General features: G+C 40.3%; 1 protein-coding gene and 1 non-coding gene across 4 annotated transcripts in view; both read left to right on the forward strand.

The window, feature by feature from the left end:
* RtGEF (Rho-type guanine nucleotide exchange factor) overlaps window positions 1–26,799 on the forward strand; it is a 134,022-nt gene that overhangs the window by 22,299 nt on the left and 84,924 nt on the right. For all 3 annotated transcript variants that reach the window (XM_068377109.1, XM_068377107.1, XM_068377108.1), the window contains exons 3-8: window positions 12,103–12,229; window positions 13,796–13,979; window positions 17,985–18,203; window positions 20,085–20,283; window positions 24,663–24,887; window positions 25,834–25,912. In XM_068377109.1, the coding sequence (XP_068233210.1) occupies window positions 12,103–12,229; window positions 13,796–13,979; window positions 17,985–18,203; window positions 20,085–20,283; window positions 24,663–24,887; window positions 25,834–25,912 (1,033 nt within the window). The remainder of the gene's footprint in view (window positions 1–12,102; window positions 12,230–13,795; window positions 13,980–17,984; window positions 18,204–20,084; window positions 20,284–24,662; window positions 24,888–25,833; window positions 25,913–26,799) is intronic.
* LOC137644701 (5S ribosomal RNA) lies at window positions 8,077–8,195 on the forward strand. The gene has a single exon (XR_011045180.1). It is a non-coding gene; the product is annotated as a 5S ribosomal RNA (ribosomal RNA).

Here is a 26,799-nt window from a genome sequence, read left to right on the forward strand (position 1 = left end):
TAAAGAACGTGCTCTCTGTTTAGTGCTCACTCACCCTTCTAAAGAGTGTGCTCTCTATTTAGCGCTCTCTCACCCATCTAAAGAGCTTGCTCTCTGTCTAGCGCTCGCTCACCCTTCTATAAAACGTGCTCTCTGTGTAGCGCTGACTCACCCTTCTAAAGAGCTCGCTCTCTGTGTAGCTCTCACTCACCTTTCTAAAGAGCGTGCTCTCTATTTAGCACTCACTCATCTGAGTCTGAACCCTCGTCTACACGCGCTCACCTTTTGACGCATACTCTTCTAATCGCGTTTTCTCTAGTTAGTGAGTACTCTCCGATCCAGGACACTACGCTACATGTGTGTGCCCACCTGTTGGCGCATGCGCTTGTGAGCATTCCTGTGCGCATGTACACCCCCCTACAGTAGCGCGTCCTCACCTCTTCACTCGCCCTCTTCTGTGAGTGCACATTCACCGTCTAGTAAGGCCAGAAACTTTTAAGAGTTCTACGTTTGCCATTGCGCCCTAGACTACCTGAAAACTTCCGTAGATCACCTGAATCCCCAGTAGGTAGTAGGTTGGCCAAGGCACCAGCCACCCATTGAGATACAACCATTAGAGTGTTATTAGGTCCTTTGACTGGCCAGATAGCTTATTTTTCCTTTGCCTGCACATACATCGAATAATCTGGCCTATTTTTACATATTCTCATCTTTCCCCATACACCTGACAACAGTAAGATAACCAAGAAATTCTTCTATAAAGAGATTCCAGTAATTACTGCACTGTAATTGTTCAGTGGCTACTTTCCACTTCGTAAGGATATAAGAGACTTTAGCTATGGTAAGCAGCTCTTATAGGAGAAGAATTCTCCAAAATTAAGCCATTGTTCTCAAGTCTTGGGTTGTGCCATTGTCTCTGAACCATGGTTTTCCAGTGTCTTGGGTTCGAGTTCTCTTGCCCGATTGTATGTTCAGGCAAAACTGTTCTATTTGTTTCCCAATTCTATTTCCTCACTAGTGTATTTTGCTTGTTGGAGCCCTTTTAGGGTTTATCATCATCATCATCATCTCCTACGCCTATTGACGCAAAGGGCCTCGGTTAGATTTAGGGTTTATAGCATCCTGCTTTTCCAACTATGGTTGTAGCGTAGCTAGCAATAATAATAATAATAATAATGATGTACGTTCTGTGAACTTGAAATGCATTAGATCGCTCCCAAAGGCAAGAATGCTACACGTGTGCCAGACACACGCTCACGAGATATTGCTCAAGAGAGACAGTGTAATACCGAGAATGATCCGTTAGGTGAAGGGATTCCAGTACTTGCCTCATTCAGGAGGTGAGAGGGTACGTATTAGGAACGTTCAATTCCCGTAATATTTGTATAAGTATTAGTTACATGTTTCATCCAAAGAAGTCATTGTTGTTTAAAGGTATCAGATCAATGTAACTGCGTAACTCCGATGACCTCTCCACTAATACGTGAGGATGGGATGTACCAGAAGTGGTACTTTACCAGAGCATACCTAGCCATGAGTGTTATGTGATACAGGTGTTTATGTGTTTATTACCAGCAATCTGTTTCGGACGAGACCAAGTTCTTATAAGCTCTGTCAGGGTGTCACCCTTTTCCCGTCCTCCTTCTGATAGTTCCCGAGAGATGATGAGGTCAGGACTATTTTGAACGCGCTAATGCTCTTTGAAACACCGCTGCGTGTACAAGCTATCATCGGCAAGTCTTCTCACCACCAAGAGGAAAGTAGCCACTGAACCATTACATTGTAGAAGTTAACCCCTTGAATGAAAAAGAATTTTTTGTTAACCTCAGTGTTGTCTGGTGTATGAGGACAGGAAAATGTGGAAAGAATAGAACAGACTATTCGGTGTATGTGTAGGCAGACAATTTGAGCCATAACCAGAGAAAGGGATCCAATGTATTACTGTCTGGCCAGTAATAGGACCCAATAACTCAATGGCGATAGTATCTCAACCAAAATCAAGAAAGTTGACCTCCTTTTGGCCACAATGCAAGAATAGTGTTCGATTGGTAACCTAACTTCATGGCTAGCCAGAAATAAAGGACCTAAGTATGCTGATAATGCATTCAACATTAGTTTCACCAAATGGATATAAGTAATGCAGTTGCTCCCGCACGACCAAGAACTAACAACTGGACTGTAACATATGAAGCCTTCCCCATCATTAGAGAGCCTGTTCTACATAGGCAAGGATACAAAGCTCCGGAGCATCTCGGATCCGAGGGCACGAAGTCAGATATACTGAATCAATCCCATCCATCAGGAAGAACCTATCATGGGCACAATTCATGAAGATAAAGAGTTGGGTAATGACATAACCATCCCTGCCTGTTACCTAAGAGAGTACCCACAGATTCCTGAATACTGGTGTCCTTGGCCTGGTGGAAGTTGCATAAGGGGGCCGGCCAGCTAATGCTATTTATCATGGACAGGATTTAGACATTCCTACCATTTAATAGGTTGACTTGGGACATCTCCAAACTGCATATGATTTTTGCCTCTGATCTTCAGTTTTGTGATGCCAATGTGATTTATCCCGAAAGTAATAATTTTTTGAGTTCTAATACATCCCTCAGTGATTGATATTGAGTTTTAGGATTACTACCATGTATAGACCTGATGTAGACCTTCAAAACAACCATTCTTAATTTCTTCTAATGTCATTTCTTTTCGAGGTATGAATCTTTTCATTTTTGTAAAAGAAAAAAAAAATAAACCATAAAAATTAAGAAAATTAGTAAGAAAAAAATTGAGACATTGGAAAAAAGAGAATGGTTAATTTGATCTGTAATCTCTTTCTAACTTATATACCAAATTTCAAAACTACTAGCTTTAAAATTAAGGGAGATGTATGAATTTGAAGGTCATTAAGTATAAGTTTTGAGATACTGTACCTGTACGGGCATTCAAAGATTTTGTTTGTATTTTTACAAAGATGATGTTAATAAATTATGAATGAAAGGTGAATCAATTGGCCCTTCTTCCCCTTCCTTGAGGTGCAGCAGTCCCTCAGTAATTCCCTTCACTGGACACTATAATCAAGCAACTTTTCTTACAAGCATATTTTATTTGGAAGTTTTCCCCCCTCCTCCCAGATGAGGGAGAAAAAGGGCAAATATATGTAACCAATTTTCATAATAACCATACATTCTGATAATATATCTTTATGGATATAGGTTTCCCTTGACTGTTAACCAATTCCTGGTAATGACCTAGCCTAACCCTTGCTGCATCTTCATGATTAGGTCATTAGGAGATTGACAGGAGTCATCACTTTTGCTCCTGTACAGGACCAAACTGCTTGAACCTTTTCTGGGCAATAAACCAGTCAGTTTGTGTATAAGGACTTTCTCTTGCCTAAGGATAAATATCCTTTGTTCCGTAACCGAAATACAAACCACGCTATTTACATTGGGTATTACTTTCGGCGTAGCTGAAATGACGAGCCATTAGATTTTAACAAGGGTTTCCTACCCCGCGCTAGTTAGCAGGGGTAGGGGGAGGGGTAGCTTGCTACCCCTCCATCCCTCACACACCGGTGAAATGTCTCACTTCACTTTTGGCTCGGACGATGGACAGACGTGCCTGTCTTCGTCCTCGCTTGGCAGCCATTATTTGTTTTGTCTTTACTTAATCACTTACTTTTCTTTTACTCAATATATATGTAAAAAAATTTTTGTGTTTATGTATATATTTGAGTATAGAAATCAGTAAGTTTCCTTTTCAGAGTTCGTGCTTGTGTGTGTAGTGTACGATATCTCCGTGGAGCCCTCGGCAGTTAGGCCACCACGGTGTAATTTCATGGGTCGCGATCGAGTTTGACTAAGGTCTTTCTCTCTCTCTCTTTTGAGGTCGTTCACCCTTTACTATGTTTTACCTTTACTACGTCTGAGTAGCTTCCTTCCCGGGTGGGTGGGGTTGCTACGCCGTACGTTGTCTCAATTAGTTTATGAATCTAATTGTATTTGTTGGTTGTTCAGCTTTTGTAGAACGTTTCCTTTCGGGGTTTTCGTTCTTTATTTAGTGTTCATTCATTTTTAAATTACATAATTACATAGTTACATAATTATAATTGTTATAATTCTGTGTTATGTACAGCTCTCCTTCCGTGAGTGTAAATGGTTGTGAAGGCACGTGCCTGTTGTGTAATTCTTGTGTTCTTTTCCCTCGGGATTCCTCTTCGGAGTCTTCCCGGGGGAATGAATGTTAACTAATGTTTTTTGTTTTTATTTTTCACAGTTAACGATCTAGTTCGTTTCTGTAATGTGACAACGGAGTGAGCTGTCTTGTTGAGGCCTGGGGAATCTGCTGTTGCTGCCTCCCCTATAGATCTTCATCAGGGGCATGTCTCCTTCTCTCGGAAGTACTCCCGTGACGACTGACAGCTCTCCAGTTCATTTTAGAACACTCTGGAGGCTCAAATCCTTGGGTGGGTAACTTTCCTTCCGAGGGAAGTTTTCCTGTCCAGGCTTGATTTTTTCCCTTTGGGGGGTTCTTCTCTTGCCTTTTTTTAGTGCGACTATGCTCTTGGTGCTGAGCGGTTGCACCTGCAGTTACGCTCAAGGGGCTGGGCAACTGCAGGAGCCCCTCTTCGGAGGATTGCTCTTTTTAGGTCACTGGCTGACCCGTCTCTTCTACGAAGTGTTTCTCTCTCGTTCACGAGGGAGGGCACTCATAGAGACTCCTCTTCGGAGGACTCTTCTGCTGTTGTTGCTGTTGGCCGCCTTCGGTAAGGCTCACCGTCCGCTACGTCGTAAGGGCCTCCCGTCTCCCTATAAGGGTGCTAAGAGGCGCCTTTATGAATCTTCTCCTCGTCGTATGCAGCCTGCAGCTCCTTCCTGCTTAGATCTCTCCGAGGATCGATCTCCAGCACCTTCCAGACCTTCCGCCCCTGGCGTAGATGGACAGCAGTTTGACCTCGTCATCCGACGGGCAACGGTCCCTTCCGGGCAAAGGGTTGCCTCCCACGGTGTGGGTGCTTCCCTTGCTCGTCAGGGTTCCCCTGCGCGCCCTTCTGCAGTGTTAGCGCACAGGCGCTCTCCTGCTCGTCAGTGTTCTCCTGATCGCTAGCGCTCTCCTGTTTGCCAGCGCTCTCCTGGTCGTCAGCGCTCTCCTGATGATCATCGTCCCTCTGCTCGCCAGCGCTCTCCTGAGGACTCCAAACATCCTGCTGTTCCTGTTGTGCGCCCTGCGCGCCATCGGTCTCCTGAGCGCTCTAGATCTCCTGCGCTCCCAGTTCCTGATACGTGCCCTGTGCGCCCACGTTCGCCCGCGCGACCTGGAACTTCGGTTCAGGTCTTGGACAAGGACTCTTCTCTCCTCGCCCTCGCGATCCGGCTCGTCAGCCTGTTCCAGCGCAGCAACGCTCTTGGTTGCCTACGCGTGCTTCTAAAGCTACTGTACACACAGGATTCCACGCGTCGCCCTTCTGCTCGCCAGCGACCACAGACGCGTCAACGTTCGCCTGCTCGTCGGCGATCTCTTGCGCGTCAACGATCCCCAGCGCGTCAGGGATCCCCTGAACATCGGCGATCTCCTGACCGCCCGCGTGATATTTCGCCTGCGCGCAAGCACCAAGCGCCATAGCTTGCCTACGCGCCGGCGTTCACCAACACACCATCGATCACCTGCTAGCTATCGATCTTCCACGCGTTTCAGGTTCCTGGACACCATCAGTAGCGATCTAGCGCTCGCCTCCTGTGGACCACGATCTCCGGTAGCTGAGTCTTGCCGTAGATCTTCCTCCTGCTCGCCGGCGCTCACCTTTACTTCTGTCCTTCTGTGCGCCAGCTTTCTTCAAATCGCCAGGGCACATCTGCACGCCCTTTCCTGCCACGCACCAATGGGCGCCAACGGTTTTTCCTGAACGTCCAGGATCGCCTGATTGACAGCTCGCATCAGCGCTCGCCGTCAACCGTCCCTAGTTTTTATGCGTCAGCGATCTCCTACGCGCCCGCGCAATTCTTCGCCTGCGTGCTAGCGTTTTGTTAACGCACCACCGCTCGCCAACGCGCCGTCGCTTGCCATCGCTTGCCAACGCGCCTTCACTCGCCTACGGGCCATTGCTCGCCAAGACGCGCCATCGCTCGTCAACGCGCCATCGCCTGCCTATGCGCCATCGGTCTCCTGACCGCCTGCGCTCGGCCGCGCACCCACGTTCCTACGCGACCACACGCCCACAGGCCCGCGCGACAGCACGCCCACGTGCCCGAGCGCTTACGCGCATGCGCACCAATGTTTGCCCGCGCGCGAACCAACGGTGTTCCATCGCGCGAGCGCCAGCTCGATTCCTGCAGTAAGCCATCGCTTGCCTACGTGTCATCGCTCGCCTGTGAACTATCGGATTCCGACCGCAGGCTCTCGCCCTTCCAACCACGCCCGCCCTCCTTCTGCGCTCCTGCGTGCCCACGCACGGGCGCTTCCACGTTCGCCCACGCGCGAACCATTGACTTACCATTGCGCGAGCGCTAGGGCGATTGCGACCGCGATTCCCGTCGGGGTTTCGCAACACGGCCAGCCTGGCGAGTCTTCTGGAGCGCGTATTTCCAGAGCACGGTCTTCACCCCGTAAACGCAGAGCATGGCTCGTGCTAGAGCAGGAAGAATCTTCAGGGAGGTCTGTGCAACATTCTTCTTTCCAGAACCTGGGTTAGTCCTTTCTCTTCATCATACCCTGGAAGGGTCTTGCCAGGGAGTTTTCCTTTCTTGATTTCTCCGTCGGGCAAGTGGGGGGATTGTTTAGCCCTTCCTCTTCACCTCTCGTGGAAGGGGCTTACCAGGCCTTTCCCTCCTCGGTTGCGACCCGAGGTTTTGTACTAGGAAGCCCCAGGAGGATCATGGGTACTTTCCTCTTCTCGGGCTCAAGCACCTTTGCGTTCCGTCGCCAAGTTTCGAACTTGCGGGCAACCTCGATGTTGGAGCATCTAGACGCAGTGTCCGAGGGCTTCCTCTCGGGTGTCTCATCCGTGAATGTTGACAAGCTCAGACACTCTTCCATCCTTGGGAAGAGCTTGTTTTGAGCCCAAGGACAAAGAAATGGACAGTTGTTGGGCGGAGGAAGTCGCATTCCGTTTTCACTCCTCCAAGGCGCTTACTTCCAGACCCTGCAGGCCTCTGACGCCTCTTCATTCAGCCTCGTCAGCCTAAGTTATCGGAACCGGCTACGGCAGCTAAGACAAGGTGTACAATAGCAGTCCCCTCCTGTCAGGGACAGGTAGCACGGGATGCTCTCCCGGGGGGGCATAATCCTAGAGGGAGCGGCAGAGTTCACAAACTCTAGGATTGGCAATCCCCCTTGCAGGTCTCACGCTGGGGGGATGCCTAAGGTTACTCGTCCGGATAACAGCCTCCCGATGCCGATTCCTGCACGATCTCCGAGATCAGCCAAGGATATCGCGCCTCGCTCTTACCATCTCTCCTTCATTGTCAGCGAATCCAGTGTTACTGAGCCTCTATGCCATGGGGTCGGCAAGAGGTTTACCCGTTGGGCAGAAGGATCCATGCCTTAGGAGAAGGTCCTCCATAGGGTCGTCGACGGCTTCCCCCCCGGCTTCTTCAGTCGATCCTTTCTTCTGGGAAAGCATCCGAGACGGGAGTTCCGTCGCCGACCTCTCGGCTCTGATCAAGTTTGTCGAACAAACTTCGTCCAGCGTGGAACAGCAGAGTCGATCAGACTGGTAACAAGGCTGCCGGACTCCTTAGGCCCTAGATCGAAAGGACGGGTACTTCCAGGTTCCATTCCATCCATCTTCCAGGAAGCTCTTGGAATTCAGCCTAGACTACAGGTGTTCCTGCTTAAGATGCGGTGTGGCGATCCCGCCGCGGCATCACAGTTTTTTCCCCAGAGAACTCTCCCAGCTTTCCTCATGGCCGCTCAGGAGCAGGCTTCCGCCTCCTTCACTTTTTGGAGGTCTGGTCAACTCCGGTAGGCTCGGGTTCGACCTTCTTCAACACCGGGACAAGCTTCCGGGTCTTTACCAAGAGTGAGGGATCATGGTAATTTGCTAGGAGCCTTTTCTACTTCTGCCTCAACATCTGGAGTATCTAGCCATGATATTGAGTCAACGGCCATACCACGTTGAAAACACCGCTTCTCGTCCGATCAGCGAAGTTAAGCAACGTTGGGTCTGGTCAGTACTTGGATGGGTGACCGCCTGGGAACACCAGATGCTGTTGACTCCTTCTCTGAGCCTTCCCTTCAGGTGACTGTGGCAAGGTTGAGGAGAGTCGCAGTACCTGTTCTCAGTCAAGGAGAGCTTTCAGCCCTATCTTGGAACGTTTCCTTTGTCTGTTTTCCTCATTGACCCGTCTAGTTCCGAACGGTCGCCTCAGGATAAGTTCCCTGTGAGGCGGCCCAAGTTCCGGTGGTATCCAAGCAACGATTAACCGGACTTTCTGGTCCCTATGGGACCAGCGGAACGTTTAGACCGGCAATGGGTTGACCTATGGAACCTCTTGCATGGGAGTGGATATTCTCGTCCTTTCCCCACATTTTGATGCTGTTCTCGGACTCGTCAAAGAAAAGGGGGGTTCATGTTCCGGTTCAGGCCTATGGTCAGGACCTGAAGGGTACCTCCCCATCATTCAGGCAGGCTTAGGGGCTGTAGTCTGGCCCCTCTACAGATCCTACAGATCCTGCCGAGTCGCTCCGTGCGCGATGACTTCATGGTACTGGCGTATTCCAACCAGCAGGGAGGCGCATTTTCATACTTTCGCATCTTGCAGTAGAGATACTGAGATGATCCGAGGTCCTCTCAATGCCACTATCGGCTCGCTCATTCCGGGCAGAGGAATGTTCTCTCCGACTATCTTAGCAGAGCCTCACAGATAGAGAGTACCTGGGGGTCCTTGGCCTATAGTAACCAGCAAGTTCTGGCCTGGGGGACCTGATCACGACAGCCTGGAACTTCAAGCTTCCGCTGTTCTTCCCCCCAGTCTCAGACCCCAAGACTCTTTGGCAAGATGCTTTCCGGTGACGGTGGGACAACATCGACGCCTGCGTCTTCCCACCATTGTTGTCTGTTGAGAATGGGTCTCAACAAGACCAGGTTGTCTGTCAACCTTTCGATGGCCCTGAGAGCTCCGCTGTGACTATACGCAGAACGGTTTCCGGACCCTCTGCTTCCCCTGACGGAACTCCCGGGAGAGCTTCTTCCATGACACAGGCTACTCAAACAACCACACTACAACATCTTTCACGAGGCATTGCATTGCTTCGGCTTCACGCCTGTAGACACTACGCCGCCCCCTCAAGAAGAGACAACCCGCTATAGTCGCTGAGCGGAGGTCGCGTCACCTGCGATAGTCATCCGCAGGGGTCTACCAGGCGAAGTGGAGAGTCTTCTGTGGTTGGTGTCGTGGGAGAGATACCTCTTCCCTTGAGGCCTCTTCTCCAGCAATAACGGAGTTATTGCTTTTCGGCGGGAGGAAACTCTTTTCTGCTCTCGGCAGTGAAGCCTATCGCTCAGCCTTTCCCTGGCCTTCAGGCTGAAAGGAATAGACTTTTTCCTTCCCGCTGGACCTTTCTTCACTCATGCGAAGCTGCGAACGTCCCTGCCCCCAGTCGGAGTGAGACCACCTCCATGGAGCATGGTTCAGTCCCTTGAGAGATCTTCTCAAGAACCATTACGTCAGGCCTCTGATCGTATTCCGTCTTGGGGGACGGTGCTCCTGCTCACTCTGGCCTCGGCCAGTGTGTAAGCAATCTTCATGGTCTCGTACGACTCCGCCTTTTCAAGAGAATAGGGGAAGGCAACATTCAGGTTCGCTCCTGAGTTGTTTTCTAGACTCAGAATCTTGGAGTCCCGGACCTTCGGTTCGACTCCTTCAAGATTTCGAGTCTCCGTTCTGTATCAGATGACCCAGACCTTCTCCTTCTTGCCAGTAAAGGAATCGAGGGGTTATCTTTGAGAACAGCTGCAGTTTGTCCTCATGTGCAAGCCGGTTTGGGAGCACAGGGAGGACCCAGGGGAGAATCACCAGTATACCTCTTCAGCTCGGACTCAAGGACATTCATCTCGACCTGAATCCAGACCCTCCCCCGTCATGTCGCCCTACAGCACGATGTCGGATACATCGCAACGTCCCTCGCCTTCGAGTAGAACTACTCTGTGACGCAGGTGCTACAAGCTGGAGTCTGGAAGCGTCTAATGACCTTCGCAGCCCGCTTCCTGCAGGACGTGACCCACAGGAGTATCGATACGTTCCTATCGCTCTGTGGTGGCTACACAACAGCTGGTCTAACCTCAGGCTCCTTTTTGGACAGGTAGCAGAAGGTTGAGGGCATTGTTATCAGGTTTTAGTCTGCATGAACGAAAGAAGTATGTCTGGCCCTTACTTCTTTCTTCATCGTCCCCTCTACTGGGGAAGCAGCATCCTGGTCTCTGCATAGCTGACCTCAAACCTCTGCAGGTAAACCATGCTTCCTTTTGTTCCGAGTATTGAGTCAATACTGTCACGTCCCCCATACCCTGACGAGGTGGTATTGGGAACGTCCTAACCCAGAGTTCCTTCTGGAACTCCAGGGCAACTGCCTAGGACGGGTCACACTTTCTTCCTTCACACACAAACTTATGTAGGCCACACGTTTCCTTGCGGAGCAAGGAACTTGTGAGGTGCAGGGACTCCTTTTCTCGAGTGCGACTCACTCGGATTCTGAGTCCCCGGGTAAGCCAAAGCCAGTATGGCTGGGGACTTTCCACCCTTCCTAAGGGGTTAGTCACCCAATGTAAATAGCGTGGTTTGTATTTCGGTTACGGAACAAATGACAAATTCGGAGATAATTTGTATTTTTCCTAACCATACAAACCTTAGCTATTTACACATATTTGCCCGCCAGCCCTGTCCCCCAAGTCAAGTCCTACCTCTAAGTGAAGTGAGACATTTCACCGGTGTGTGAGGGAGGGAGGGGTAGCAAGCTACCCCTCCCCCTACCCCTGCTAACTAGCGCGGGGTAGGAAACCCTCGTTAAAATCTAATGGCTCGTCATTTCAGCTACGCCGAAAGTAATACCCAATGTAAATAGGTAAGGTTTGTATGGTTAGGAAAAATACAAATTATCTCTGAATTTGTCATATTAAAGGGCAAGGGTTTCTATTCATGTAGGAAAAAAATCACCAATTTTTAAAGTAATTTGTATTCTTCCTAACTGTACAAACCTGAAACCATTTAAGTTTCACTTCCTGTCTCAAACCACTCTGCAAGTCCCAGGCTGAAGGTCAAGGTCAAAGTGAAGGTCAGGTGAGTGGGGCTTCTCTGGCACCAAGCAGTAACTACCGCCACCTCGTTAAAGTTTTAATAGCTTTATCCAGCTTTGCTTAAAGTATACTACCATTTAAGGCCACTGGTTTGTGTAGTTTTGAAAAATATAAATTACTTAAAAATTATTTTTTTCTCATCTTTCAAAAGAAGCGAAAGGTAACAGAGCTAAAGGTAATGAGGATGTTCCTTTGTCTTCAGGGTAGTGGGACGTGGAAAGCTTGGTTACCCAAATATTTTGTTTAGTTTTAAAGCTCCCTATACTTATAAACATAATATTTGACATCCCCAGTTATACATTTTTTTCTTTTTAAACTTTTTTAAAAGTTTTAATTTAAATATTTTATATTCTTGAATCAACTCTGAGGTTACTTTTATTTCTATCATTGAAGTTTAAGGAAGATTCATACAGGTATTTTAGGAGGAAGAGGGTTTATTTTTATTTTTTTTTCTGTTTGCAAGTTGTACAAAGACTTTTGAATATCATATTCCCTGTAAGGGGTTAGTTCCAATACTGTACCTCACACAGTGGAATATAGACCTTAATAAATGGTCTTGGAAGCACCCGTTTAAACCCTAGCTGTACCCACTTTTTATCTCTCTACTTTTTCTGTTGCCCAACATCTTAAATTTTACTAGTAGTTCAAATGCACCTTAAATTAGCTCTGAATGATCTCCCAGACCCTAGCTGTGGGTTGTATACAGTAGCCAAAATTAGATGACAGTTAATCAATGAATATTATATGTACTGTATTGCTGTTCCAATTTTATTTTGAAATAACAAGTGTTTTTTTTAAAGTATTTTTTATTTTCCCCCTTTTGTCGATAGCTGTGCTTTAACAAAGGCGACATCATCACTGTAACTCAGCGCGAGGAGGGAGGTTGGTGGGAAGGAACTCTGAATGACAAGACTGGATGGTTTCCTTCTAATTATACTAAAGAATGCAAGACTCAAGGTACAGTATTCAGTTTTTATGTTTTCGAATGTGACTTGGTGATACATGCATTTTTTTGTAATTAAAGAAATATACATTAGGGAAAGTTGTCTGTAAACTTGAGCATGGGATTATCCATGTACAGTAAGTCTGTTAGATAAGAACATTCAAAGACTTAACTTGGAAGCAGGGATCTCTAAAACGTCGGACATCTTCCGAAAAATACACAAAGCACACGAGCAAAACAAAACACGTCTGACCAACGCAAGTGCTGAAGAGGAAATGAGGAGGGGGGGGGGGGGGTTGGGAAGATGTAGGGGTAGAGAGGGGGTATGTTGATGAAGGAGAGGTCTAATTGGTGAGGGATCTGTGGTTGTGGTTCAATCACGCCCCAGTTTTCTATACCGACACTCCATGAGTGAGCTAGCTAGGTTTATTCCTGGCATTCCATGCATCTCTTTTTCTCTGGTATATTCAGCAATAACTATGCCTTAGAAATGGTGCCAGAGGAGCATTTCACGGAGCGACACAGGTCGAGCCCAGAAAAATATTTTTTGATAGGGGCAAAACAATATTTTAATCAATTACTTAATGTATGTGGTATATATATATATGTATATGTATATATATATATATATATATATATATATATATATATATATATATATATATAATTGATAGTTGGGTTCCTCTCGGGAATTGCAATTTAAGTAAAAATAGTAGTGTCAGCCAACTGAGAATCTTGGAGTCTATACATTTTTAAGACAAAACCCAGCTTGAATGAGGGCTTATCTGTTCAGTTGCCGGTGACCCATTGATCCATTTTCTGGTCTGTGGGTTGCCGCTCTGGGTGGTTGGTCGTCGTTACTGGGTCTTTTTTATAGTCTTATGTTCTCTGATTGGAGAAGTTGTATGAGTAATAAGTCTCTTATATGGTTTTATGTTGTTTGATTGGTTTGATTATAGAGCTAGTTGGGCAGTTCTTGGAAGTATATCTTCCAAATTATGTACAGCACTGGGGGGAATTTTTATTAATTTCTATTAATTTTATATAATAACAATTGCCAATAGGCTGAAGATGACAGAAGTTAGGTTGAAAGCTACCAGATAAAGATGCTAGCAGCATTGAATATTTTATTTTTACATACACACATATATTTATATATATAATACACACACACACACACACACACATATATATATATATATATATATATATATATATATATATATATATATATATATATATATATAATGTATATATATACCTATATATATATATATATATATATATATATATATATATATATATATATATATATATATATATATATATATATATATATATACTGTATATATATATACCTGTACTGTATATATATATATATATATATATATATATATATATATATTCTATCACTGTGTCTTTCTCTATCTATTTATAAGTATCCCTTCTCTTGTCATACCATGCATTACTTTTGTTTCCTTTTGAATATTGTCTTGTGGTTGAATAATCTTAATTCCTTGACATGAAAGAATAGGACTGGGGTGTGACTTGCTTTTTACTTCAATTATATTTCTTTCCAGATGGAGGAGGGCCTGGTTCACCATTACGCGGTGATAGTCAGCTTTTGAGTCCAAATCATTCTCAGCAACAACAGGTATACAAATTAACAATAGTTAAAGAAATCATAGAATCAGAAAGAAGTCATCTAGCTGAGCTACAAACTCTCTTGGGTGGACATTTAACTGAATTACGGAAGGCTGATATGTAAGTATTTTATTGCTTTTATATCATTGTCTATGATTTCATGCATCTCAAATGACTTTAACGTATAGTTTGACACTAAAAGTGCCATTGTTGCTGATGTGCTTTTAATGACATGATAATGCCATGGGATATTGTAACATTCATATACTGTAATTGTTGAAAGAATGTTTGTTTCGAAAGAATGTTTTTATTACTCTTTCTTGTAAAGTATTTGTTTTGACTAGAATTTCAAAGAGGATTCTTACAAGGTAGTGTATTTCATTCTTTAGCAATTGATATGGATGTTTTTATTAATATAATCACTGCTTTACAACTGCACATTTATTTTTGTGAGACATAAATATTATTAGTTTTTGACAATGGGTTGATATGTAAAGTATTTAAAAAATACTTTTTATGGCGAGGTCTAGTGATACACTGATATCGAGAGGTCCCTAACAATTGTTTGTCAGGAAATTTCTCAGTAAATTTCTGCTTTTCACTTTTATTTCTGCCAACGGATGTTAGAAAAAAGGATTTTTGGATATTGCATTGCATTTAGGTGGTTATGAAAAAAAACGTATAAGATGGTAGAGCTTATTAAAATTCCTTAGAAATTGAAAATAGTTATGTAAGTAATTTGGAATATGACAATGTATGTTAATATTTATTTCATATGTACAAACAATTGCCTTTCTTAGTTTATATGTTAGACAAAAAAAAAAAAATTGAAAGGGATTCCTCTGCCAGGTAAAAACATTGAGAAATTCACTCTCATGCCCTGCTCAACCTAAATCTTATTTCTAGAAGAAGAAAACATTGACTTGGTGAGAAGGGAGGGGCCCTTCCAAATAAGGCAGTAGGTTGCATGTATGTAGCCTGACTTTTGCTTTACAAAGATGTAGTTATTATCTTAGAAACTAGTTATACTAAGATGGGACAGTAGTTAAAAGTTCTGTACTTACCAGCTGTTTGACTGGAAAGACTAAATCGTTCTTATCTTCAGAGAGCAGCTGCTATGTTAGGTCTTACCAACTTGGTATGCATATCTAATGATTTGGGTAATTAGTGTGAAGGGAATAAGTGCAGCTAGTGAGGAAAGTATGAATAGGGAATTAACTGGGTAAAGACTAGTAAGAAAGCTTTGAAATTTGAAAATCGTGAAGTAAGATCACAGATAAAGACCTCTGTCAGATGGGAATTTAGACAAGAGGTATGTCCATCAGAAGGTTTAGAGATATTACTTGTCACCCCATAATGGTAAACCATTACTTGAAAGTATTAGTGGTGATTATGATAAAGAGATTTCGTAGGTTAGGTAAATTAGTGTGTCATTGTGTGCTCTGTTCAAGCACCTGACTTGTTTAAAATGACAAGGGTTAGATGAATATTGTGCCTCTATTTTTTCTTACTTTTAGTTCATCAACCAATTTTTGGGGAATTATTTAAGAGCTTACCAACATTGTAACTGGATATAGTGTGCTGTAACTCAGTCTTGATGATTTATCACACTTGGCTCATATTCATAAATTAAAAGCTCGCTTTAATTCAACAAGATTGGCACTGTCTTATGCCACCAGTTGGCACTATTTCTCGTTATTTGAGAGGCAGTGTTATTTCTTGAGCACCTTTTTTTTTTATTGTGCTTATTGTAGAAGCAAAGCTCTGTTATTCATTCACTTTTAATTCCTAATGGAGTTTTACAAAGATGCCATGTTTTGACTATTCAATATCACCAGCTCTTCAGATATTTCATGTAAAATCAGTCCTTGACTTAGAGGACAGATTGGTTCCAAGACTTCTTGTGTATCTCTGAATTCATGGAAATTTAAGTCCCTTACATGTGATAGATTGTGTATGATTTTTTTATATACTGTACTGTATATAAAGTTTACACATACTTCTGCATACAGAGATTACTATAAATCATCTTTAGGCTACTTAAACTCTAATACCGTGTACATTGGAAAGTTATGTAAATACAGTAGACCGTTTTATTTTAAGAATATATAATGACAAAAAAGTACTGTGCAGTACACTGGGCTCACTATCAGACTTGTTTGTGTAAAACACGTGGTATATGTCAGCAACAACAGAAAAACATATTTTTGTACTAAAGACTTGTCAAAATGCTTTCATTTATGCACGATGACTAAAAAGAGAAACTTGCAATGTTAATACTGTATTCACGTTTTGTGATAATGGTGTATGACAGTGAAAAGTCATTTTTGGAAATCTTCAAAAGTGAATCTTACATAAGTCAAGGGCTGATTGTAGATTTCAAACAAATCTCTCTAGTGTCAGGAATTTTATTTTGATCACAAATCAATTTATTCTTGACCTGTTAGAACTTTATATTCATGGGATATTCTTATAACAGCTGTAAAGTTTTTCAATATTATCAGTGATGTCTAATGTGTCTCCGGGCAAATTCTGCAATGTTTACTTAAGCAAATGGTCATTCTGGTAATTGAGAACCAAAGCAAATAGATGCTTTTTATCCTTCATAGAATTGAAGTGAGTGTATAAAACAATAGATATTGTTTATAAATTATGTACAGTCAGACTTTATCATTAAGGGTGCATCAATTATTCTTAGTTTCTCAGCATTCGCTGGTGTGTTACCTAAACCTCCCGAATTGTAATGTCTGACGGTACATATTTAAACCAAATTATTAATATGCATAAGTTAATTCTTAATTGAAGCTAATATTTCTTTCAACAATTTTTAAATCAATGTGCATATCATAATATAGTCCGACCATTCTAAAATCAAAGTTGGGGGTAATTGAGCCGGGATACACTGTTGCCTTACTGCCTAAACAAGTAAGACGCCAATTACGTATCCAATTTAGGTCAAAGACATTACAGCTTGGTAAACACACCGATACAATATAAAAGTAAATATTTAAGTAGATTAAAGGAAAGAAAACTTGTAATGTATGAGGCACTTTTAAAACAATAAAGAAATGTGGAATGCATATTTTACAATGTCGTGGTTCTATTCTGCTACGATTGCTAGTGGAACACGTGCTGAATGCTGTTGTGTGTATGAGCCTTGTGTAATGAATAGGTCATTTTGATGGGAGATAATGAGCAAGTTTGAGAATGAAGATCAGACAACCCACACGACTCAGTAGAGAAATAAGCCTTAAACAGTCTTCTAAATATTTTCCTGTATACTCTGCTGTCATCTTTCTGTGTTGACGCAGACACATCTCTCTTGCATCTACATTAGCCAAGCCAAAAAATTGCCTTCAACAGAAGCAAGTACTTCAGCAGGAGTGGTATGGAAGAATTTTCAATTATATTTCAAAGACAAGTAATTGAACATATATAAATGTATATGTATATATATATATATATATATATATATATATATATATATATATATATATATATATATGTGTGTGTGTGTGTGTGTGGGTGAATATTATTGTCGATGACCTTGCTGCAAATATCTCCCTCACTTCATATACTTTATATGTGGTGTTCACACAGAGACATACACACAACACACATTTCGTGCCTGACGAAGCAGCATACAAATTTGACGACTCAATGATGTAGCATTGGTGGAAACATGGCAACATCTTGTGAAGGGATGTCCCTGACTTAAACCCCCCCCCCCCCTAAACTTTGGTTTTAGATTGGTGGGACTATAGTAAGAGTTCATTTTGGCAAGTGAAGCTCTGTGCCGGTTACATACCCTACCAGTAAAACAAATTTCTATCTGGTGTTGCCTGTTTCTGTATATTGTAGGAAGTTTGGGAATGCATTTAGCTACAAATTGTCTGCTGCTTATCTGGTTTTGCTAAGAGAGCAAGTCTCAGAGGGTTTGCTTTGATGGCATAACCATATGCAATTATGCCTAAGGCTTGATAATTATAGACTTTAATGAAACTTCTTATGCTTTGACAATAAATTTTATTATACTGTGTTTTGCTGCAAAGCACTTTCAGTATTCCATAAAGATTAAGGATATATTCTAGGGCTAGATTCTTATTGTTTATGTACATTTTACAGACTACTGGAAACAGAATACAGCCAGTTAATAGGAAACCTTGAAGATGTGTGTTATTGCCATTCATTACTTGTGAAGAGCTTAGAAGAACAGGCTGAGAGACCATCGAAAGAGCAGCGCATTGGTGGTGTGTTTTTATCTTTAGCGCCAAAACTACAGGGAGTTCATAAAGCTTACTGTTCCAATCATCCTCGAGCGGTGTGCATATTAGAAAAATACAAGTGAGTACCTATATATACAGCAGTATATATTGTTATGTATGTTTGAATGGATTTATTGTAAAGACCTTTATATTAAAAGTATACAGTATATCCTCATTAAAACAGTATATTTTCTAGAAAGCCTGCCAGAGTAGCTGAATTTAGGGTAGTTTAGATAGGTAACACACCAATAATCAATTATAGTATAACTTTAGTTATCTTATTAAGGGGAGCATCTGCTATGTGTATGGACAAATAAATTTTCAGATACCAAAAATTGAGATATTACTTCTATCTATGGCCAAACATGTCGTACCTGCCCTCAAGAAGTTTCTGGTAATAATTCTTATATATAAAGAAGATATAGTGATTTTTAGATGGTTACGTCATCCTGAGTCGTCTGCTAAAGCAGACTATGTAGGTTTGTCTTGCGCATTGATTTTGCATAAATACACCAAATTTTTTCATATTTTTTCGTTATCTTCATACATCTGGTAAACATATATCTTTAAGTCACCCTCGTGGTAATAGAAAACTGAAGTGTGTATATGTGCCAGTTTTACGTTGTTTACACTTCGAGTGGTTTTGTTTATTTTTTGAATATCGGGTACTTGATTAACTTGCCATAATGTCCAAACACAAAAGAAGGTCTTTAGCTGCCAGAAAGAGAAATGTGAAAGTGGCATCTCAATTTAGATGGGCCAAAAAGCGTAAAGTAGACGAGAGTTATGGCAAGTCTAGCAGCAGTGAAGTGATGATGGTGAGGAGTGATCAGTAGCCCTAATAGAGGGGTGGGGGGTGGGGGTGGGGTGGCCTTGGGGCCGTGCTTTCGGTAATGAGTAGAAATTGTATCGGGTAAGAAAGTTAGTTTTTGTTCAAGTAATTTAGACTAGTTCTAAATAAGTATCGATAACGATATTTGCTAATGAAAGCTATAATGTTTTATTTTCCTTCATCCTCTCATAGAATCCCATAGAAAAACTTTGGCCGTCGATATCTCAAAACTATACTTATTGACCTTCGAAACAATTTTTCTCCGCTATTTATGAACCTATTTTAAATCCAAATACATCGTTGTAAAGGTGAATAAATTTACATTTTGTAATTGAGGATTTTTTTCTAAAGTGTATTTTCTATTTACTATATTTTTTCAAACAATATATAAATATATAAATATTTATATAAAAAATACCGAAAATATGGAAAATTCCTATTGGCATTTAGTTTATATTGTAATTAACAAAATTCGTGGAAATTTTTTGTTAATTCTATTCAGTACTTTATGATAAAAATTTAAGTTAATTTTTTTTTTATAGATTATTTATTCATTAAAAAAAAAAATAGTCCAAATTCAATAAAACTCACACAGATTTATCTTTGTACTTGTAGGTATAACATATAGAAAAATTAGATTCATCCAGGGATAAATAACGGTTTTAGGTTCAATGGCGGATGCTCCCCTTAATATGAAGCTAATTCTACATATGCTATGGTATTAAATACAAAGTATTCAAGAAGTGAATTAATACTGTGTAAAAATGTTAGCTAGATTATCTAAACTTCATGTGCAACAGAGTTAGTTTAGGGCAGGAGGTCTAAGTATCATGAATCTTAACTCCCAAAGTATTTCAACTTATTTTCATATCCAGATTTTGTTGACATTTTATTTTTAAAATCATCTTATGATGCAAATTTATGCCTGGTTAGTGAGGGCTACTGTAATGAATTATTGTCATGGTCTCATAGATATGTAACAATTTGAATCTTTCATTAAGAATACTGCACTACTTACCGTACTCTAAAATTTACTGATAGCTAACTTGTTCCTTGAAGTAAAGTTTCATGTTTTTTTATTTTTTAGTAAATTACGGTTTCAAATTTTTTCTTTTTTATTGTAATTAGGGATGAACTCAACACCTTTATGGAACGGGAAGGTGCAGTTCGACCTGGTATCATGGTGCTCACTACAGCACTTAGTAAGCCCTTTAGAAGGTTAGATAAATATGCTGGAATGCTGCAAGAATATGACCGGCATTTGGAGGAGGGTCACCCAGACAGAGGAGATACTCAACGTTCATCGCATGTGTATAAAGACTTAGCAGTAAGTGATACCCTTGGTTTTTCCATCCTATTTTGCATGATTGTCGCAAGAATTATGTGATAGGTTGTGTCTTTAATGTTATCCGGAGTAACAATGTATTCAAATACAAATCATTATCTGAATATTAGCCTTTTAGTTTTCTAACTTGAAAGGCAGATCACCCAAGAATTCACAGAGTAGAGATGCTCATAAAAGGTCCAATTGCCAGAGAACTTCTCTCGAGGTAGAGGAAGACTATTGTTCTCCTATGTTTTGGCCTTCATATAAGTGCGGTCTTTGACCATGTTAGTCATGAAGCCCTTGTTTTTAAACTCAGTCAGTTGGGAGTAGTTGGGTCTTTTCTTAGCATTATTATTGAAATATTTAGTAATAGATTGCAAATAGTAGTAGTTGATTGGCACCATAGTAAGTATTGGAATGTAATATTTGGTATTCCTTAGCTATGGTAAGCAGCTCTTCTAGGAGAAGGACAATACAAAATCAAACCATTATTCTCTAGTTTTGGATAGTGCTCTGCCTCTGTATGATAGCCTTCCACTGCCTTGGATTAGAGTTCTCTTGCTTGTGGGTACACTTGGGCATGCTGTTCTTTTTTTTTTTTTTTTTTTTCTTTTTTTTTTAAGTTTTTACAGTTTATATATGAAAGATCTAATTTAATGTTACTGTTCTTAAAATATTTTATTTTCATTGCTTATTACTTATCTTGTAGTTTATTTATTTCCTTGTTTCCTTTCCTCACTGGGTTATTTTTCCCTGTTGGAGCCCTTGAGCTTATAGCATCTTACTATTGCAACTAGGGTTATAGATTAGCTTGTAATAATAATAATGGCATCAGTATTCTTGGCCCATTACTTTCCATACTATACACACATAAGGGATTTGGCCTAGAAAACAAGCCCATTGCATATGTAGATGATGCTACTCACTTTGCATCAATTCCATCTCTTAAAAGTAGATCTGTGGTTACTGAATCCATTAACCCTTTTACCCCCAATGGACGTACTGGTACGTTTCACAATTCATCCCTTAACCCCCATGGACGTACTGGTACGTCCTTGCAAAAAACTGCTGTTTATATTTTTTTTTGCATATTTTTGATAACTTTATGAGAAACTTCAGGCATTTCCCAAAAAAATGAGATCAACCTGACCTCTCTATGACGAACATTAAGGCTGTTAGAGCAATTTTAAAAATATATATTGCAAAATGTGCTTGAAAAAAAAAATGCCTTGGGGTTAAGGGTTGGAAAGTTCCAAATAGCCTGGGGGTAAAAGGGTTAATAGAGATCTATCTAAAATTAGTGCATGGTGCAGATTATGGAGCATTGAGGGCAGTGGCTCCTCAACATCCAGACCTCTGCATTGATAGTGTTTCTTTAACTATATACAACTTTAAAATTTTGGGTGTGATTCTTGATTACAAATTTACTTTGGAGAGACTCATTTGGTCTATTCCTTAATTGCACAAAAAATTGCCTTATTGAGAAAGTCTTCTAAGCGAGCAATAGGAAGTGAGCAGATGGAAAGGGATATGACTCATGTCTACAATAGCAGCTAGGCAGGGGAAATTTTGAATAAGAAATTAAGAATTCCAGAATGTTTTCTACTGTATAATAAAATCAGACATAATGTAAAGTAAAACAATGATACACATAGCAAGGAAACATGCTAAAGGTTGGATCTATACTTGTGTGTAGCAAGAATTCTTAAAGAAATGCAAAGGATAATCATGGAAACATACAAATGGCTGCTGAATAAAAGTGTAAAATATGAATATACAGTAGATTTACTGGATTTAATCTAGTTCTTCTTTTACTACCAGTCACTTAATGGGTTTCACATATTGGTTTTGTAAATTTGTAGATATTAAAAAGCTTTGTATTTTAGTATCAAACACATTCCAATATGAATATGAAGTTATTTACCCAGATGCCAGAAATGGGGTGGAGTTAGTAGTGTGCTTTATCCCAAGGGTTACGTTCTATCCAAGGTACAGTATATATAGAATTTTCTTTACTAATGGACACACTTGTATATGCATTTCATGTGCTACTGTATATGGATTGCCACTCTTTTATTTTCTGTGCGTATTTGTTTGTATATACTTTCATGAAACAGTATGCGTACACTCACTAAATGGAAAAGCTGCAAAGAGCACATATTGCTATTTGAAAACACACTTGTATTTTATGGAATTTCACTAGATTTTTCTGTTAGTTCCAAATGAGTGAGGGTCGTGGATATCATACATGCAAATATCAAGGGGATAAAGTATGTATTCATTTAGTTTATAGATTTATCTATTCACAGCTTTTATTTACATATGATGTGCATAGTTATATTTTCATAACAAGCATTTATCTTTTCAGACCTATTTTGAGTTTCAATTTGCATTACTAATTTTTGCATTGTTCCTGCTACCCTGAACTTTGTTCCCACTTACAAAAGATACTGAAAGTGAACATTATGATGAAAGATTAAGATTAATATTGTAGATATTTACATGTGCCTCTTAATCTCTATTTGGACCATTAAACATCATTGCAGCTGCTTTACTCCAATTCTTTTTTTTTCAATCTAAGCACCTTACACAAATATTGTGAATAAATTAAAAGTATTTAACCAAATGCCTAGTCCTCGGATAAGGTCTCAACATATTTATGATATCTTTTAATGCTTTACTCTGCTAATTACTTACTTTAATAGCCAAATTTTTACTTTTACCTCAGAAGAGAAAAGCTCTTTCCAGTGTCAGCTGTAAAATGCTATTGCTCAGCCTTAAAGCCAGTCTTTTGGCCGTAAGGAGTTGATATTTCCTCTTTGGCGGACCTCTTATGTTCTTATGGAGTTTTGAGCTGTCCTGTCCTTAGATAGAAGTGAGACCACCACCCTGGGATGTCACCAAGGTCTTATGTTCCTTATGAGGGCACTTTATGAGCCATTGAGGCTTCCCTCAGACAGGGACCTTACCCTTAAAATGGTTTTCTTACTTGCTTTACTGTCCTCTAAGCGAGTTAACAAGCTTCGTGGCCTCTCCTTTAGCATACCGAGCGCTGGAGGCAGGTCTCATTCTCCTTTGTACCGAAGTTTGTAGCTAAAACCCAGAATCTAACTGTTCTTGTTTCCAGGTTTTCTTCATTTCAGGTCATGAGTATTGGAGGGGTAATTGATGATTATGATCAGCTGCTTTTGTGTTTTATGAGGGTACTGAGGTGCTATCTTAAATGTACACAAGCAAATGAACCTATCTCTTCATCAGTACTAAGAGTTAAGATGGTTACTAAGAATACAACCTTCATTTGGGTGAGGGTAGTTATTAACCATATCATTTCATTACTCTCACTTTCTGCTCTAGGTAGAGCTCATTATGTCAGGGGTGTAAGCACAACCCTCACATTCTGTAAGAATCTCTCTGTTGTCTAGGTACTCCAGGCATCTGAAAAGGGCAGACCATTTTATTGCACATCAACACACAGGTCCCTAGATACTTTTTCACTAGGAGCTGTAGTGGCTGCACAGCAGGTGGTATAGCTGCCTATCTTCTCTAACAGAACCATTAAAATCAGATCTAAGACGGGGGTTACGTGTTAGACTGGTATGAAAGTGAAGATTGACTGACTGTTTCCTTTCTTTTTCATTTTTCCTTCTCCCTTCTTTTTCATCTTACCCTTCCCTTGGGTACATCATCAAAAAGCTTGTCAGTTGGAATTGATATGCATGCAGGTAAGCCCCACTTAGCTTGCAATCATTCTATTATATGGTATAGAAGTGTCATTCCCCACACTCCTTACAAAGGGGAGTTTGTTTTAACCAATCAAACCCATTTATATCTATAAATGCCTCATTGTTACAACACAGGTTTCCTGCTCCACATCCTGTATTGCATGGGCCATAGACCTGCTAGTGTTGTTAAACCCTGGGGTGTTCATGAGGTGTAAGGAGCCTTAACTCTGCACCACTGTATTATAAGGGTCTGCATTTTTGGTATCCCGGGATAAATATTTAGCCAGTTGGAATAGGAACTTCCTCGCACCCTAGGTTGAGTCTCCTATTTATAGGACGAAGGTTTTTACTGGTGTACGAAGAAATTGCAAACTTTAAAAAATTATTTTTATTTTTCCTAACCATACAAACTATCCTATTTAAAGGACTCAGGTTTTTGTGATTAGGAAAAACAAATTATTTTCCAAAATTTACAGTATTTAGATGAATACTAATTGATGTTATCTTTTCTATTTAATAATTTTGAATGGCAATGTAATAACTTTAGGTAAACAGATTTCCAGATAATTTTGAGCAAAATTTTAAGTGTAATATGAGACCTTTTCTTTCACAGCTACATTTTTCTTATGCTGTAATCCATTTTCTTTAATCTTTCAGTCCTCGTGTAGTTCTATAAGGCGACAAAAGGAACTTGAATTAGAAGTAGTCACTGGACAAGTTCATGGATGGGATGGAAAAGAAACTCTGGGAGCTCTTGGGGAAGTTATTAGGATGGGTTCGATAGCCCTTTTACCAGATCACAGAGACCGGTACTTTGTTTTATTCCCTACAACGTTAGTAATGTTAGCTGTATCTCCTAGGATGAGTGCCTTTATCTTTGAGGTGAGAATCAATTTGTATCCAGTTTGACATATACTTTACTTTATGTTTTATATTCATGATATTGTATGTCCTATAAAGAAATTATCATTTCAGTATTCATGAAATTGAAGGAATTTTTTTATTGAAAAGATTTAAGAGTAAATTTTTGATATGCGGAAGACAAGTAATTGTGAAAATGTAAGATATCTTAATATGTGGGAGGGTTTGCTTTCTCTTCTGTACCTTTTCTCTAATATGGTTTAGCCTTTCTAATCCATTGCCTCCTGGTCAACCCTATGAGTGAAGAGTAGTAACTCCATGGCCTTGTTAAACTACCAAATAATAATAAAACTTTTATTGCCTCCAAAGGCATCTGCTTATTACATCCTCCTTATCTAGCCACAGCTCTTTCAAATATCTTTTCACTTAACCCTTCACATAAACTGTTGTTTGAATTGCATCTGTTCTTGATGTATTATTTTACTTGTATTATTTTTTCTGTCTTCAAAACATGCCATTATTTGAGTACAGATATAGCTCAACTTGCAAATTTTCAAAGACGCAAATGTCTCTGAGTTGATAATTGTAAAATAAGTTTTAAAATTCAATGTTTGCTTTCCAAAATTTGAAATTTGGCTGAATCTATTTATAAGTTGTAAGTCTTTTGGTATTTTAAAATATTTCTGTATCCTTTACAGCCAACTTATATTTTTTATTATTGGTATTAAAAATAATAAGATGCTTCAGTTATAGTTATATTACAGAAGCACATTTTAATAGTTTTAATTTTCATCTGTGTGCTTGAATATTTTTGACGTAGAATATGAATTGATGTAACTAAATTTTTACTTCTGTAATTAAGATTTCATTTATCAGATGTCATTTTAGTGTCGTAGATTGTTGATGGTATCCTTTTGAAAAGTTGACATTGCTAAAGAAATGCTAATGAGTAATTATGACTTTTCAGGGAAACTATCCCTTGAAGAATATTCATGTAACAAAATTAGAAGATGGAGACCACTATAAGAATGCTTTTGAAGTGACAGGTTAGTTTAGTTGTATTACAGAACCTTTTCTGGATGATAGATTGGTTGGTGACTGATTGGATAATTATGTACTGTAGTTGTAATTTAGATTTATTTGTGATGCATTCCTAGCCACTTGAAAACATTAAATAATTATTCATAATCATATACCTACCTGTCTACATTATACAGCAGTCCCTTGGTTTATGAGTAACTTTGAATTCGAACATACAAATTCAATTAGGTTTACGAGCATTGTATCAGTCTGCAAGAAATAATTTCCCACCTTCAGTGTTTTTTTGTGAACAAGTGCTAACGAGACTAGTATATGCCATCCACAGTGTTCACAGGTTTTTTTATGCCATTTTGTTTCGTATTAGCTTGCAACACTCCTTGCTCAGATCCTAACTCACTTTCTCTGCAGCGCGAGTAGAAGAATCCAGTCTCACGCACATCTAGAATTGTTTTTTGTACAGTTGTTACTGCATGTTTTTTGTCAAATTAAGATTGCTATTGTTTACCGTAAAGACGTTTTTGCTGTGTTGTAAAAGCTTAACTGTATTGTGACAGTGGCCCCCAAGATGATCAAGAAAGACAGTAAGAAGAAGGAAAAGTTTATGCGTGCTGCTGTCCTGCATAAACTGTACATTCATACTGTAAATATCCCCCTATGAGAACTTATGGTAAGGTATCGGGAGTTCTCCCTCTTGAATAATGATCACTATCAATAACTGAATCCCTTAATTGACACTTTCCAGACACTTGCTCGTCTTTTTTATTTTACTCTTTTATTTTCAATATTGACAAGAAACATATCTAGGGAAATCTTTTCTTTAAAATGGTATTAAAATGAGTCGCTACATTTCCTGTAAATAGAATTGCTGCTTACCCTGCCAATGTTTTATCTA

This window comes from Palaemon carinicauda, chromosome 7, assembly GCF_036898095.1.
Source record: "Palaemon carinicauda isolate YSFRI2023 chromosome 7, ASM3689809v2, whole genome shotgun sequence".
Taxonomy (NCBI): Eukaryota; Metazoa; Arthropoda; class Malacostraca; order Decapoda; family Palaemonidae; genus Palaemon; species Palaemon carinicauda.